The 16535-nt window shown below is 36.0% G+C and overlaps 1 protein-coding gene across 1 annotated transcript in view; it reads left to right on the top strand.

Annotated features, from left to right (window-relative positions):
* The window catches only part of DNAJC15 (DnaJ heat shock protein family (Hsp40) member C15), a 68715-nt gene that overhangs the window by 39464 nt on the left and 12716 nt on the right, over nucleotides 1-16535 (top strand). The window contains exons 4-5 of the mRNA XM_007085371.2: nucleotides 2558-2634; nucleotides 12337-12407. Coding sequence (XP_007085433.1) covers nucleotides 2558-2634; nucleotides 12337-12407 — 148 coding nt within the window. The remainder of the gene's footprint in view (nucleotides 1-2557; nucleotides 2635-12336; nucleotides 12408-16535) is intronic.

Here is a 16535-nt window from a genome sequence, read left to right as displayed (position 1 = left end):
TGTACTTCCATAATTTGATTCTTTTGCTCCCCTTACAACTTAGAGACGGGTATTTTTAGTTTTCTTTCTAGATTGTAAATTACTTGAAACTTGAAATAGTACGTCATATCCCTCACGGCACTGGTGCATTGATACATTAGCATCTATGTGATAAGGATGGAACTTGACCTGTCTCTTTTGAAATGTTGCTGGCATGTAATAGGTGCTGAAGTGTTTGTGAAATGAATTAATTGCCAGGGAATTATTCCCAGGTGGAAATTTATATCAAGCTGTTCAAAGAGAGCAGCTTATATAAATGACCAGATCTGGCTCCCTGGGACTCATTTTTAATTTTTAAGTTTGTTTTCTTGGTCTTTTATTTAGTCCTCCTTTTTAAAAAAATTATACGAATAGTCTGTGTTCATTGTTGAAAACTTAGGAAATAAAAATAAAGAAGAAAAAAATTATTCATAACATCACCAACCAGAAGTAACATTTTAGAGTATATATACTTTCAGAGTTTGTTTTATGTAAACATACACTTATTTATCTTTCCTTACAAAAATAGAGTTTCATGTTTTAGAAACATGTATACAATACAGTCATCGATGCATTTTTTTTTTCCTTCTAAAGTTGAGTTCGTGCATCCTGTTGCTTTGTTACGAGCTCCTAAAGAGCTGTCTCCCATTCCTTCTCTCCTGTTCTCTCTCAAACCCAGTCTCATCAGACTCTCACTCCTACTCCCTGCGACTCTTGTCAAAGACTTTGACCTCTTTGATAAATCTAGCAGTCAGTTCTCAGCTCACATCTGATTTGACCTACAGAAGTGTTTGAAACTTTTTTCCTTCCTTACTTTGGGCTGCTTTTCCTTCAGCCTTACTGCTGGTCCTACTCAGTCTGCTTACGGATTCCTCTCCTTTTGTGTGCCCCTAAAACCTGCAATCTCTAGGGCTCACTGTTTGGACTTCTTACCTACTCTTACTCCTTAGGTGATCTCATTCAGTCTCATGGCTTTACATACTGTCTATATATACTCGTGACTCCTAAATGTTATCTCCAGGTCAGACTTTTCCATTTAGATATTTAACAGACATTTCAAACTCAATATATCCAAAACCAGTCTCCTGATACCTATTACCCTCAATAAACAACTGCTCCCTCTCTAAGTCATTTAGTGGCAGTTTGGCAATTTAGGCCAGAAACCTTAAAGTCATTTGCAGTTTAAGTTCCTTGGAACTGAGACAAAGCAGACAGACAGAAATTAGCAAGCTGGTAGTTCATCAGGGAGTGCTTTTAGGATCAACAGCTCCAGAAGGGAAGAGAAGGAAGGACAGAAGGACAATTTAGGCTGCAGTAGGCCTCAGCCAACCCCATAGTGAGCTCTGAAGCACGGGTAGCTCATTGTGGTTGTCCCAGGTTGGGGCAAGGAGCCACAAGACTGAATGATGTCACTCGATAAGTGAATATAGATAGGAAGTTTAAGGACTGAACTCAATGAACTACAATGTTTATACCCCCATATCAACCAGTCATTAAATAGAAAACTGCCCTGGGAAGGGGGCCTGAGCTTGACTTTCTTTAGCCAAGGCAACTCCTCTAACGAGTCTGACAGCTGAGTGCTGTCTGCCAGCAACAGCCCCAACGTCCACGAAGTAAGTCCTTCACGTCTGAAGGGGGAGCTGCACGTGTATAGCAGTGTTTACTGCATCATCTTTAATCCCTTTTTCATATCCCTTATGTAATCTGCCAAGCAAATTATTAGTTTTCCTTTCAGAATACATCTAGAATGTGACCAGTTTCAAACTACCTCCTCTATTACCACGTTGGCCCATACCACCATCATCTCTTGCCTAGGTTATTGTTATCTCGTCTTAACTGGTCTCCTGATTCCCTCCTGCACCTTTCTTCCTATTCTTCACGTGGTATTTAGAGTAATCCTTTCAAACGAAAGCCAAATGACATGACTCCAGTGCCCTGGTTTCTCCTACCATTGAGAATAGAATCCTAAAGATTGCTGCCACTTACAGGGCCCCCCACAATCTGGCCCCTAGTTGCCTCTCTGATACTACGGTCTTCCTTGCTCATGCATTTCCAGCCACCTTTCAGTGACCTTTCAGTCCAGTTTTGTGCTCTCTCTTGGCCTTGCTGTCTGCTCTTCTGACGTCCTCCCCACTTTGTCAGTTCCTCCTCTTCCTCTTCCTTCTCTATCAACCAGTCCAGTGGGTAAAAAAGATGTGTGTCATATCAATATTAAATGACTTGTCAAGGTTACCCAATGAGAAAATTATTGCAGAGCTTAGGAAGACTTCAAGCCTTTGCTTCTGTTGATTTCTTTGATTCTGTTTTATCTTAGTGTAGAAAAATCAATGTATTTGAATGTGAAAAAATTGTTAATGTTTTTTAAGTTCGTCTTGGTCATAGTTTCTTGTAAAGGATCCTTGTTTAGTGCCCTCCCCCCCTACAGTTTCAGGTTGCCTTGTAGTAAAATGCATTACTCTTATTGCCGCTATGATAGGTTTGAGGTCCTGCCGCCTCATACATGCAACTAATTATTTCATGCTCTTTCTTTCCTGTACAGAGCCTTTCATCCTACTATAAAGGAGGATTTGAACAGAAAATGAGTAGGCGAGAAGCTAGTCTTATTTTGGGTATAAGGTAGGTGAGCTACATAAGTCTTATTTTATTCTGTGGCCAAGCTTGTCTTGAAAAAGGGAGAAAATGTTACAGTAAAGTTTTCCTTATATTTTAAATTATGAATAGGAAGCAGAGGAAAAAATACAAAATTTTTACATTTTAAAAGCCCAAATCCCTAAAAATATCAGGCAAAGATGTGATGTGTCCTTATTCCTTAACAAGGGGCTCTGAGCTCTTATGTTGGAATACAGTACTAAAATTTCAAAGCAATTGTCAAAATCTCCCTTACTGTGATACCCCATTCTTTCTGAACTCAGTTTTATGATTTATTATCTATCATATTTTCTGTTATAATATAGGATCTATTTCACAGTTCTTTTCTATTTCCACAATTTGACATCTAGCATATTTTATTATAATTGTTTCACCCTAGTATCTATTGTGTGACTTTGGACCACATAGGAGAAAGCTAATGATGTTGTGTGATTGCTCTGTGATAACATTTAACACTTAAAGTTAAGAATATGCCCCCTGCCATTTAGTTGCTAGTCGCTATATTCATTTGTTTACCTTATGTTCCCTTAGAGCCCACTCAAATTTTTGTGGGGGTTGGTTACAGTATGTCATCTGCAGCAGATCTTCTGATGATTTAATCAACATCATTAAGCAGAATAGGTCATAAAGTCCTGTATTGATACAGTTTTTTGGATCTCTTGTAGATTTGCACATTTTTAAGGCCAAAACATGTTATTATTTCTTTTGACTTAGCAAGAAAAGATAAGGGGTAGGGAGCAAAGGAAATGGTTCGGTTGAGCTTGGTGCTTTATTTAAATATAAGAGATGAAGTTTCTTACTGAGAATAGGTTTTAGGTAGGGGAGGGAACCAAATTAGGAAGTTGGCTCTATTTCTGACCATTCTTTGCTTTAATATTATTCAGGATGGCCTTGTTATTTTTCTGGAACTATTATTGGACCCCCATAGCATCCCATTCATAGTCTTGAAATGTGAATATGGAACTTACTATAAAACCAAACACAAAGGTTTTTGAGACTGTCAGTCGATATCATCCAAAGCATTCCTGTTGTTACAACAGATAATTAGGAGTTGACTTAAGATTTCTGTTTTTAAAGGTTTATCTTGTTAACCTAGAAACTGTAGAAAATTTCACAAAGATGATTTGCTGGTTAAGCGTATATACTCTCAGGGAGTCTGGGTGGCTCATTTGGTTAAGTGTCAAACTCCTGATTTCAGCTCAGGCCATGATCTGACAGTTTATGAGAGTGAGTCCCAGATCTGGCTCTGCGCTGACAGTGTGGAGCCTGCTTGGGATTCTCTCACTCCCTCTCTCTCTCTGCTCCTCCCCTGCTCACTTGCATGCACATGTGCTCTCTCTCACAATGTAAACTGAAAAGTATATGCTCTTAACAGGTGAATGTGTCCTCATTTGTAAAATAGAGATAGTAATAGTTTCTGTCTGGTAGGGTTGTTGTGAAGACCGATACATAGATAATTCTGCACGTAAACACAGCACTTAGTGCCACAAGATTAGAGAACGCCACTCGGTCCCGTGAACCCCACTTCCCAAGTCCCAGTCACGTGCATTCCAGGGAACAGTTTGTATTCCTTGATGTAGGCAACATGATATTTAAAGTTATATTTCAATTTCATGGTGAAATTGTCTGTACTGGAGATCCATCCGAGCTTTATTTAATTTTTGTACTGTGTTTAAGAACTAGGATTCTCCCATCCTGTTTAATCTTTAGAATAACAAATAAATGTCTTATGTATTAACAAATAACAACAAATACCAGCTGAGCCAAACAGATTCTTATCCTGCTTCTGTCACTGAAGCACTGCATTATAGGATCCAAGTCAAGTTATTTTTAGCTTTTCTGCCCTTCAGTTTCTTCATTTTTGAATGGAGTTAGTAATATTTAGGCTTGTTGAAATAATATAAAATGATATGACGATACCTTTTTATAATAGTGCCTACCAAATAACAGATGCTAAATAAATGTTGGCTCCTCTTTCTTCCCGTTTGTATCACAAATGCAGAAGCTAAATATTTGCCCTTTACATATTAAACAGAAAGGTAACCCTTATTTGCTTTCCTCTAGCCTTTTCTTTCAGTCAGGTAGTGTTGTTTTTGAGAAGACTCTTCAAGATGTGAATACGTCGCTGTGGCTCCCTTCTCTGTGATCATTGAATCTAAACTACTTAGACTATGTAACAAGTAGGTAAAGGCACAGTGGAGCTGACTGTTGATGACCTATTAAAAAAATACTCTATATGCTATTAGATGAGTCTATGCATTTTTATTGATTTCTCGAAGCCTAAAATATTTTACCAAGCGGCCCAGGAAAACTATTGTTCATACTTGTTACTTTCTGAAATGATGCACATTTGAGATTTTCATACTTTCTGAACACTTCTGTGGAATTATGTTAAGCTAAATGTTATTCAGAAGACCAATAGTAAAAGTGATGAAACCAAAACTGCTCCATTTGCCACGAGATTAGAGAACACCACTCGGTCCCGTGAACCCCACTTCCCAAGTCCCAGTCACATGCATTCCTGGGAACAGTTTGTATTCCTTGATGTAGGCAACGTGATATTTAAAGTTATATTTCAATTTCACGGTGAAATTGTCCGTACTGGAGATATATCCGAGCTTTATTTAATTTTTGTACTGTTTAAGAGCTAGGATTCTCCCATCCCGTTTAATCTTTAGACTAACAAATAAAGGTACTAAAGTGTATTAGATTCCTAGAGCCTTAATATAGCAGTCAGGAAAAGGGAATAAATTCTGCAGGCACACAAGAATATTTCCCTTATCCCCAGAGCTCACCACTAGGACTCTGATCATTATTATCTTAAAGGCATAATGTTTTGAATGGCCGTACTTGTACATAGAAACTTTCCTTGCGTTTCTTACTTCCTTCAGTATAGTTCAGTGGTTGGCAGACTACATTGTACATAATGCTTTATGGACTTTTATGTACAAAACCAAGTGTTAAAGGCAATGTAAGTGATTATGAACGATAATCTATGAGATATAATTATCAAGGATAATTTTCAGATTTTGTCCTACATGCTAAATTAAAGTTTAATATCCAGAATAAGATGCAACTTACCATTTATACGCCCCCCCAAAGAACATAGAATGTACATTTGGATTTTACCCAACTTACATCTTCATTATCTAGTGGTTCACATTTGATTTGTTTTATGAAATGTTTTTTAAAGCGCCTCTTTTTCCATTTTAAGATTTTCTGCAATACAGTAATCCTTTATAGTGTCAGTGTTTGCTAATATAGAGCCATTATTTGAAGGAGTTTACCTTTTAGAGCCATTTTGTTTTGGAGGACTATATAAAATGCATTAAGCACATATTGCATATTCAATACTGGATGCTATTTTAAGATACAAATCATAGCTTCTGCTCTTTAGTATCTACCTTAAGAAGACATGTTAAATACTTGCAGAACAACTAGAAAGTATAACTAATAAAGGAAAGAAGGGTTGTAGAGCACCACAAAAGAGAATGAGAAATGTAAGTTTGCGGCAGGAAACTAACCATACTGGAATTAAAAAAAATAATGTGTGTTTCATTTCTTAATAGGCAATTAATAAAGTATTCACAGCCATGATGTAATTTTAGTGACTTATTTTTCAAAACTTAGTAGTCTTTAGAATCAGACACTGTCTTGATTATCTGGGAAGTATCTACAAACCAAAAAGTTAAGTTTGAAATGGTCCCCCAAAGGACTTTCATAAGCCAAGAGGAATACCCTAAAGTCCTTATACTAAAAGACTTTTTTATTATTAAAAAGGTTTTTTTAATTTAAAAAATTTCCCTCTTGTTTCATTGAGATATAATTGACATATAACATTGTATGTTAGTTTAAGACGTATAACATAATGATTTGACATGTATAATATGTACAGATTGCAAAATGGTTACCATAACAACTTTAGTTAACATCCTTCACCTCACATAGTTACAGATGTATTTTTTCTTGTGATGAGAACTTTTAAGATCTACTGTTCTATCACCTTTCAAATATAAACTACAGCATTGTTGACTGTAGTCACCATGCTGTATATTCCATCCCCAGGACTCACTTATCTTATAACTGTAAGTTGTACCTTTTGACTGCCTTCACTCATTTCCCCCACCCTTCTCCTCTTGCCTCTGGCAACCACCAGTCTGTTCTGTTTTTGGGAGTTTGGCTTTTTTAGATTCCACATATAAATGAGATCATACAGTATTTGTCTGTCTTTGACTGATTTTTTACCTAGCATAATGCTGTCAGGGTCAATTCATGTTGTCACCAAGTAGCAAGATTTTCTTCTTTTTAATGACTGAAAAATATTCTGTTGTATATGTGTGTGTGTGTGACATTTTTCACTCATTCATCTGCTGATGGACACAGGTTGTTTCCGTGTCTTGCTACAGTGAACATGGGGGTGCTGATATCTCTTTGAGAGACTGATACTTTTTTTTAAGTTTATTCATTTATTTTTGAGAGAGACAGAGACAGCATGAGTGAAGGAGGGGCAGAGAGAGGGAGAGAGAATTCCGAGCAGGCTCCACACTGTCAGCACAGAGCCCAATGAGGGGCTCAAACTCACAAAACCAAGACATCGTGACCCGAGCTGAAACCAAGAGTTGGACAGTGAACCGACTGAACCACCCAGGCGTCCTGAGAGTGATTTTATTTCCTTCAGATACATACCTAGAAGTAGAATTGCTGGATCATATGGTAGTTTTATTTTTAATTTTTTCAGAACCTCCATACTGTTCCATAGTAGCTGTACCAGTCTACATTTCCACCAACAGTGTACAGGGGTTCCCTTCACGTCTTTCTAACACTTGTTTGTCTCTTGTCTTTTTGATGGTAGTCATTCTAGAAGGTGTGATGTGATATTTCATTGTTGTTTTGATTTGCATTTTCCCTGATGACCAGTGATGCTGATCACCTTCGCGTGTACCTGTTTGCCATTTTATGTTTTTGGAAAAATGTCTAGTGAGATCCTCCACTCATTTTTTTTTTTTTTTTTAACGTTTATTTATTTTTGAGACAGAGAGAGACAGAACATGAACGGGGGAGGGACAGAGAGAGAGGGAGACACAGAATCGGAAGCAGGCTCCAGGCTCTGAGCCATCAGCCCAGAGTCCGATGCGGGGCTCGAACTCACGGACCGTGAGATCGTGACCTGAGCTGAAGTCGGACGCTTAACCGACTGAGCCACCCAGGTGCCCCATCCTCCACTCATTTTAAAATGAGATCTATCTATCATCTGTCTGTCCGTCTATCTATCTTTGCTATTGAATTGTATGAGTTCTTTATATATTTTGTATATAACCTCTTATCAGATATATGATTTGCAAATATTTTGTCTTATTCCATAGGTTGTTTTTTCACTTTGTTGATGGTTTTCCTTTCTGTGTAGAAACTTCTTAAACTTTGATGGAGTCCCATTGTTTTAATTTTGTTGCCTAGTTTTTGATTTCAGATTTTAAAAATTACTGCCAAGAACGATGTCAAGGGGTTTACCCCCTGTGTTTTATTCTAGGAGTTTTATGGTTTCAGGTCTTTAGTTCAAGGCTTTAATCTATTTTGGGTTGATTTTGTGTATGGTATAAGATAAGGGTCCAGTTTTATTCCTTTGCATGTCAGCTGTCCAAATTTCCCAACGCCATATTGACAAGACTATCTTTTACTTGTTTTACATTTTTGGCTCCTTTGTCATAAACTAATTGACCATATATACATGGGTTTATTTCTGAGGTCTCTCAGAACTGTTTCATTGATCTGTGTGTTTCTTTTTAAGTTAATATTATACTGTTTTGATTTTTATAGCTTTGTAATATACTTTGAACGCAGGAAGGGTGATGCCTCCAGCTTTGTTATTTACCAAGATCTTTGGCTGTTTGGAGTCTTTTGTGGTTCCATACAAATTTTAAGATTGTTTGTTCTATTTTTGTGAAAAATGCCTTTGGAATTTTCATAGGTCTTTCATTGAATCTATAGATTGCTTTGAATAGTATGGACATTTTAACAAATTTCATCCAACTTATGAGCATGGAATGTCTTCTATTTATTAGTGTTTTCAATTTCTTTCATCAGAATTTTATAGTTTTCATTGTACAGGTCTTAACTTCATTGATTAAGTTTATTACTAGGTATTTTATTCTTGATGCAATTGTAAAAGGTATCATTTTCTTTTTTTCTTTTTTTGGAGAGAGAGAGAGAGAGAGAGAGTGTGTGTGTACATGTGAGCAGGGGTAGGAGCAAAGGGAGAGGAAGAGAGAAAATCTTAAGCAGGCTCCACATCCAGCACAGAGCCTGATACGGGGCTTAATCTCACGACCCTGAGATCATGACCCGAGTCAAAATCAAGAGTCAGATACTTAACTGATTGAGTCATCCAGGCACCAGTGGGGTTGTTTTCTTAATTTCTCTTTCTGATTATTTGTTATTAGTATATAGAAAGGTAACAGATTTTTGTATATTGATTTTATATCCTCCAACTTTATTGAATTTGTTGATCAGTTCTAAGTTTCAGGGTTTTCTTTATATAATATCATGTAATCTGCAGTTTTACTTCTTGGTTTCCAATTTGGATGCCTTTCATTTCTTTATCTTGCCTAATTGCTCTATGACTTCTAGTACTATGTTGGATAAAAGTGGTGAGAGCAGGCAACCTTGTGTTGTATCTGATCTTAGGGGAAAAACTTTGAGCTTTTCACCATTGAGTGCGATATTTGCTATGCATTTGTCATATGGCCTTTATCATGTTGAAATATGTTCCCTCTATACCCATTTTGTTGAGAGTTTTGTTTTTTTTTGTTTTTGTTTTTGTTTTTTTTTTGTTTTGTTTTTTTTTTGTTGAGAGTTTTTATCATGAGTGGGTGTTGAATTTTGTCAAATGGTTTTTCTGTGTCTTTGGGGAGATCATATGATTTTTATCCTGTATTTCGTTTCACATTTATGGTGTTTCACATCGATAGGTGGATGTTGAACCATCCTTTCGTCCCTGGAATAATCCTACTTGTTCATGATGTATGATCCTTTTACTAATATTTTGTTGAGGACTTTTGCATCTATGTTCATCAGGGATATTGACCTATAATTTTCTTTTCTATAGTGTCCTTGTCCGCTTGTGGTGTCGGGATAATACTGGTCTCATAAAATGAATTTGGAAATGTTTCTTCTTTTTTTTTTGAAAAGTTTGAGGGGAATTGGTATTCTTTAAATGTTTGGTAGATTTCATTTAAGCCATAGGTCCTGAGCTTTTCTTTGTTGGGAGGTTTTTGATTAATGATTTAATCTCATTATTAATAATTGTTCTGTTCAGCTTTTCTGTTTCATCCTGATTCAATCTTGGTAGGTTGTATGTTTCTGGGATTTATCTGTTTCTTCTACATTTCCATTTTGTGGATGTATAATTGTTAATATAGTCTCTAATGATCCTTTGTATTTCTGTGGTATCACTTTTAATGTCTTCTCTTTCATTTCTGATTTTGAGTACTGTCTTCTTTTTTCTTGGTGAGTATAGCTAATGGTTTGTCTATTTTGATTATCTTTAAAAAAATAACTTAGTTTCATTGATCTTTTGTCATCTTTTTAGTCACTATTTCATTTATTTTTACTCTAATCCTTGTTATTTCCTTCCTTCAGCTAAGTTTGGTCTTAGTTTTTCCTTTTTTTCTAGTTCCCTTGGGGATAAAGGAGGTTATTTATTTGAGCTCTTTCCTTTTTCTTAATATAGGCATTTATTACTATAAACTTTCCTCTTAAAACTGCTTTTGCTGCATCCTATAAATTTGTTACGTTATATTTCCATTTTTTTGTCTCAAAATATTTTTTCTCTTTTGATTTCGTCTTTGACTCAAGACATTTTTTATTCATAGAAGAATGTTTTATATGCTTATTGCTTTAATATGTTTGGTGATCTGGTATTTAACCTCAGAAGATTAGAAGTAGTAAGTAATGGTCAAGGAATAGCTAGAGACTGGAACAATGGCAGAATCAAGGCTTGACAGCTGATAGCAAAGGAGGCAGTTCTAAAAGTAAATAGAAAAACTTAAATGGAAAGCATTCTAGAACTCTTTAAAACAAGGGTAAGCAAATCTCTGCAGACCTTAAGAATTTCTTTGCACTTAATTTATACTCATGATAATACTTTTGAGTCCTTCAAGAGATGTCAAATTAGGTTATTTATACCCCAGTTTTGAAAGGAAATATGTAATGTACTTTCATAACCATCCTTTGTCTTCATAATAATTACTAAAAACTATTTATTTTTGAACACTTTGAACACTGTATATGATGTTATGCTAATCCTTTTACTTGCATTATCTGATTTATCCTTAGAATAATCCTGGGAGGTGGTTTATTATGTCCCTTTTACTTAGGAGAGTTTAAGTGAGCAAGACAGAGTTTTGTAGCTAATGAGTGGTGGAATCTGGATGTTAAACCTATGTCTGAATATCTCTCTAAAAGTACCTACTTTTTAGCTATTGCAGTGTGGTTCATTCATATGAATTAAATTACTTTGAGTTTTGCAACAGCCATGCTATACTTTAAGTCAGTTGCTATTATCCCCATTTGAGACCCATAAATACTAAGTAGCTTAGATAAGATAATATAGCTATTAATAAGCAATACCAGAATTTTGTTGTTGTTAGTGTTAATTTTGTTTCCTTGCCTGGAGAATGTGCTAGTGAGAAACATTTCCAATACTGGATAGATTAGTTTTTACTGAAATAATTTTAGGTTTATTTAACTTTCTCCTTTAATTTTTGTTTACAGCATAGGCTCTAACAGCTAGGCTTTTCCCATAGGTTTCTCCCAAGCTAAATAAATTATGAGCTATGAAATTTAACAGAAGACCATGGGGGAGGAGAAGGGGGGGAAAAAAGTTACAGAGACGGAGGGGGGCAAACCATTAGAGACTCTTAAGGACTGAGAACAAACTGAGGGTTGATGGCGGGTAGGAGAGAGGGGAAAGTGGGTGATGGGCATGGAAGAGGGCACTTGGGATCAGCACTGGGTGTTGTATGGAAACCAATTTGATAATAAATTATATTAAAAAAATTATGAGTTATGAAGAGTTTTGAGATGCTTTGTTGAAATGTAATAATAATAAAAGCTAACTAGTTTGGAACACTTGATCTAGCACTTTGTTGGCTTTAACTGATTCAGTCCTTACAGTTGCTCTGTGAGGCATATGTCTTTCTGAGCCCTGTTTTACAATGAGAAAACTGAAATACAGGGAGGTTAAAAAATTTCACCAAGGTTACCCCTATCCTAAATAGGAATGGGATTAAAATCTGGTAGTCTAGGAGCTCTGGAGTCTGAATATGTGTCTTTTACACTAAATAAAATACCTTCTCCTCAGATAACTTGAAGCATAAGTTTTCAAACTGAGTATAATCTATAGACTGTGACTGTCCTACCCTATATATTGTGTTTTATTTTTTAAAGTGATTAAGAATAGAGATTGGCATTACAAAGGAAGAAAAATGCATGTGACATTGAATCAACGGTTTATTTTGATAGTAAAATTAAGTGACAAGCTGTAATTTCATATTTATCCACAAGATGGTGAAATTCTCATTAGTTTTTAATTCCTTAAAACCCATATAAACTGTTAATTTATAATCTGCATTTGACACTATTTATTATAAGCACTTTAATTTCTTTTTACAGCCCATCTGCTGGCAAAGCCAAGATTAGAACAGCTCATAGGAGAATTATGATTTTGAATCACCCAGATAAAGGTAGGCAAAATTCCTAATTTTCAAAATATGTGGATGTGAATCTGCTTTGAATTTCTTTTCAGTTTACTTAAACTCATTATAAGTGATATATGTATACACACACACACACACACACACACACATACATACATATATTTGAAATGGAAGATTATGTGCCACATGTATTGTGATTTTTCTTATAAATAAATATGCTTTTGGATTAGAGTTCATTGACCCACAGAAGTGCTGGGTTTATATCATAAGCTTTCAAGAATTTAGTTACTGATTTTTATATATGTGTACCTAACTACTGTTTGAGGCTCCTAGCATTTTGATTGGGAAAGAGAAAACATGAATTGTAGACTCTGTATAAACTGATTTGGGCATCATGAGTTATGTTGGTTTAACCTTAAACATAAAAACATAAGATTTAGAGGATATCCTCTAAATCTCTGTAATATGTCATAGATAATTCTGTATTTCTTAATTTTATTCTGGAAGGCTCTGAGGCTGAGCCATTTGTTTTTAACTGGCCAGGTTTTTAATGTAAATTTATCTTACAGAAAGACAATTATTATAACTTTAACTACACTACAGCTGCTTGAGAGAGAAAGCCCATATGTTCATTACTGTTTCTTCTCTAAAATAACAGATGGTAGAAAGTTGCACTGTATTTCAGAAGTCAAGGGTGGCGGGGGGGAGTGAAGGGTTTTTTGGATTCTTAGTTACAGGATTTCAGTTTTCTAATTATTTTGAAAAAAATTAAAAACAAATTTTGGATTTCTACACATCCTAACTCACACCAAAGTAGGGCATTCTTTTTGAGTTTTCTTACTTAATTATTTCCTATAAAAATTCTTTTCACTAAACATCATCATTGATTTTTGCATTTGCTATTCTTTAGTATGAATAAACAGAAAATAAACTTTGAAAAGAGGTTTTGCTTAAAATTTCCAAATAGCTTTAACAGTTACTGAAAGATCTACTCAACTATTACTTTGTATTGTGGGGTTTCTGAGGTAATCGACTCAGGCAGAAATGTGTTTAAAGTGCCTCCTTAAAGCCCTCTTTCTCCTAAACATCCTTTGTCCCTTCCAGGTCAAGTGTGTGCCCTTCTCTGATTGATTGCAGTGGGATCAGGCACTCAGGTCTTTCAGACGATTGACAAGTTGTTGACGGTGCCTACTGGCAAGGAAACCAGTTCTAAAATGGATCTAAGAGAACATCTATTTTTAGCTACCTGTAGTGAAAGAAAAAAGAAAATGTGTATCTTATACAGTAGTATTCAAAAAATTACTTGATTTGTGTTGAGGTCATATATTTATCAGAGGTGGGATTGTTGATTGCCTGTAGCCTGCTTACTGATAATCCTGTCTGGCCCTGTGTAGGAGGCAGGATGTTAGGGAAGGGACCTGGAAGCAGGAGGCTGGTGTTTTTCTCTGGCTTCTGCCTTCCAGCCAGCATTATGGCCTTGAACACTTCCTTAAACTATCCAAATGTCAATTTTATGTTCTGGAAGATGAAGGGATTTATTTCTAAAGTCCTTTTGGTTATAGAATGTAATGTCTTTATATACCTATTCAATTAATGAAAAACCTGTAGTCTGTATTTTTCTTTCTTTCTTTTTTTAACTTTTATTTATTTTTGAGGGATAGAGACAGAGCATGAATGAGGGAGGAGCAGAGAGAGAGGGAGACACAGAATCCAAGGCAGGCTCCAGGCTCTGAACTGTCAGCACAGAGCCCAACACAGGGCTTGAACCCACAAACTGTGAGATCATGACCTGAGCTGAAGTCGGACGTTTAACCGACTGAGCCACCCAGGTGCCCTTGTACTCTGTATTTCTATTCGGATCACTTTTTTTTTTTTTTAAGTTTATTCATATTTGAGAGAAAGAATGGGGAGAGGCAGACAGAGGGAGAGAAAGAGAATCCCAAGTAGGCTCCATGATGTCAGCACAGAGCCTGATGTGGGGCTTACACTCACAAACCGTGAGATCATGACCTGAGCTGAAATCAAGAGTTGGACGCTTAACCGACTGAGCCACCCAGGTGCCCCCAGATCACATTTTTAAGAAAGATACTTTTAATCATTTTGGATTATTGTACCCTTTAAGAATATGTTGGCAACTGTGTACATTTTGTCCATATAATTGCTCATTCACCCACAATTTTAAAAAACATTTGGAGTTTCAGAGAGTTCATAGACCTCTCAACACCCAGCCATATGCTCACAGTTAAGAACTCCTGTTCTAGGGACACCTGGGTGGCTTACTTGGTTAAGCATCTGACTTTGGCTCAGGTCATGATCTCACAATTCCTGAGTTTAAGCCCCACATCGGGCTCTGTGCTATCAGCACAGAGCCTGCTTTGTATCCTCTGTACCACCCCACACCCCCGACCCTCTTCTGCATACATGCACATACATTCTCTCTCTCTCTCAAATAAATAAACATAAAAAAGAACTCCTGCTCTAGTACAAGTAGTGTGAATTAAGGAATACTGGAATTACTGAAGGGAGAATATTCATAGATGATGGAGTTGGGAGATAATAGTCCATAAATCCTGAAATTGTCTCTTGAGAAGGAAGGTTGTTTTATTTTATTTTTTTGTTTTGTTTTGTTCTGAATGAGAAGAAGATAACAGATTTTAAACAAAAATGTCTCACTGTCCTCAGAGAAAGCCAGAAGTATTGGGGGAAATACGAGAATGGGCAACTCTTAATTTTGTCTCCTCTTTTTCTAATTCTTCACCATATTGCTTTGGCCAGATCAGCACTGACTGTTACATAGGTAGTTGAAAAAACTTAAATCCTCTACTCCATGCTTCTGAAATTCATGAATGTACCCCCACTTTATCCCCAAGTCACTTTTACTGCCAGCTAGTAAAACAAAGTTAGAACTTCAGATGTGTGATCAACTATAATTTGTCACACATTTCATTATCAGATTATGCAAAGAAAGTGACACCAGAAAAGTAGGTGTGGTAATGGCTGAAAATACATTTTTTGTAACCAGTTTTAAATAAGCATTCAGATGTGCTTTGGTAAAAAGTAAATTTTGCTATTCAATTTAGGGAGATAAAATCTCAGTTGATCTAATGTATTCAGATTAGATTATGTTTTTTTTGAAATTGCTGGAGAGGCTAGATGTTTGGAAATAAGTAGTTTGATATTATGCCTCATGAATGAATATAGAAAGGAAGACAGACTAGGTAAATTTGAAAAACTGTAGAACCTCAACGATCTCTTACAAACTCTCTAATCCAGTGCTACTCAGAGGATAGTTTGCTTGTGCATGCAGGCCGGCTTGTCACCTGTATGCAGTGAGTTTCAAACAAAAATCAAAGTAAGCATTTAGAAGCCTCTGTAGCAATTTGACATTGTGGTGGCATCCAAATGTGTGATACTTTTGTAATTTGTGAAAGTATCGGTCCACTACAAATTGGAAATATTTTAAAAGGTGCGTTTTTACCATAGTTTGAAAGACACTGATCTGATCAATGTTGCCTCCTAAGTCAGGACTGTTCCTGCTCATCCTGGGGAAAATGGCCTGTTAGCTCTCCTGAAAGATTTTTAGTGATGGAGAGCTTTCTGCTTTACAAGCAGCCTGTAGGTAGGCAGCTCTAACTACTAGAAAGTTCTTACATTTAGCTGCAGTTTACCTGCCTGCAGCAGAGATTCTCCGTCTTTTCTCATTTATGCCCTCTTTCAATAAACATTGTTTATTGTCACTCTTCTTTCACAGTGTTTCAATAAAAATTAAATATTGGGGCTACAGACAAATCAAAGTATACCATTGAATGGATTTCCCCTAATTACTCTCATTGTAGAAGAAGCTAAATTTGACAAATAGCCCTAGTAATAAGATATTGCAATTTATTACAATATGTTACACTTAGAACATGTACTGCAAACATTTATAAAAAAGACATGATCACCAAGAGTCAAAATGGATTCACTAAGAAAAAGTGGTGCTTAATTAGCTTGATTTCCTTTTTTGATAGATGTACTAGACTCATACTTGTTTCAAAGGGCTCTTCTTTTCTTCCCCTTATTTCAACAATTTTAGTTAGATTTAAGGCTGTGTATTTGAGTTAATAACTTTTTTAGTAAATGTATGATTTTGTTTTATCCACATTGATTTTCCTT

The sequence above is a fragment of the Panthera tigris genome, chromosome A1 (genome assembly GCF_018350195.1).
Source record: "Panthera tigris isolate Pti1 chromosome A1, P.tigris_Pti1_mat1.1, whole genome shotgun sequence".
NCBI lineage: Eukaryota > Metazoa > Chordata > Mammalia > Carnivora > Felidae > Panthera > Panthera tigris.
Note: the sequence above shows the minus strand (reverse complement) of the source record. Positions and strands in the feature narration are given on the sequence as shown.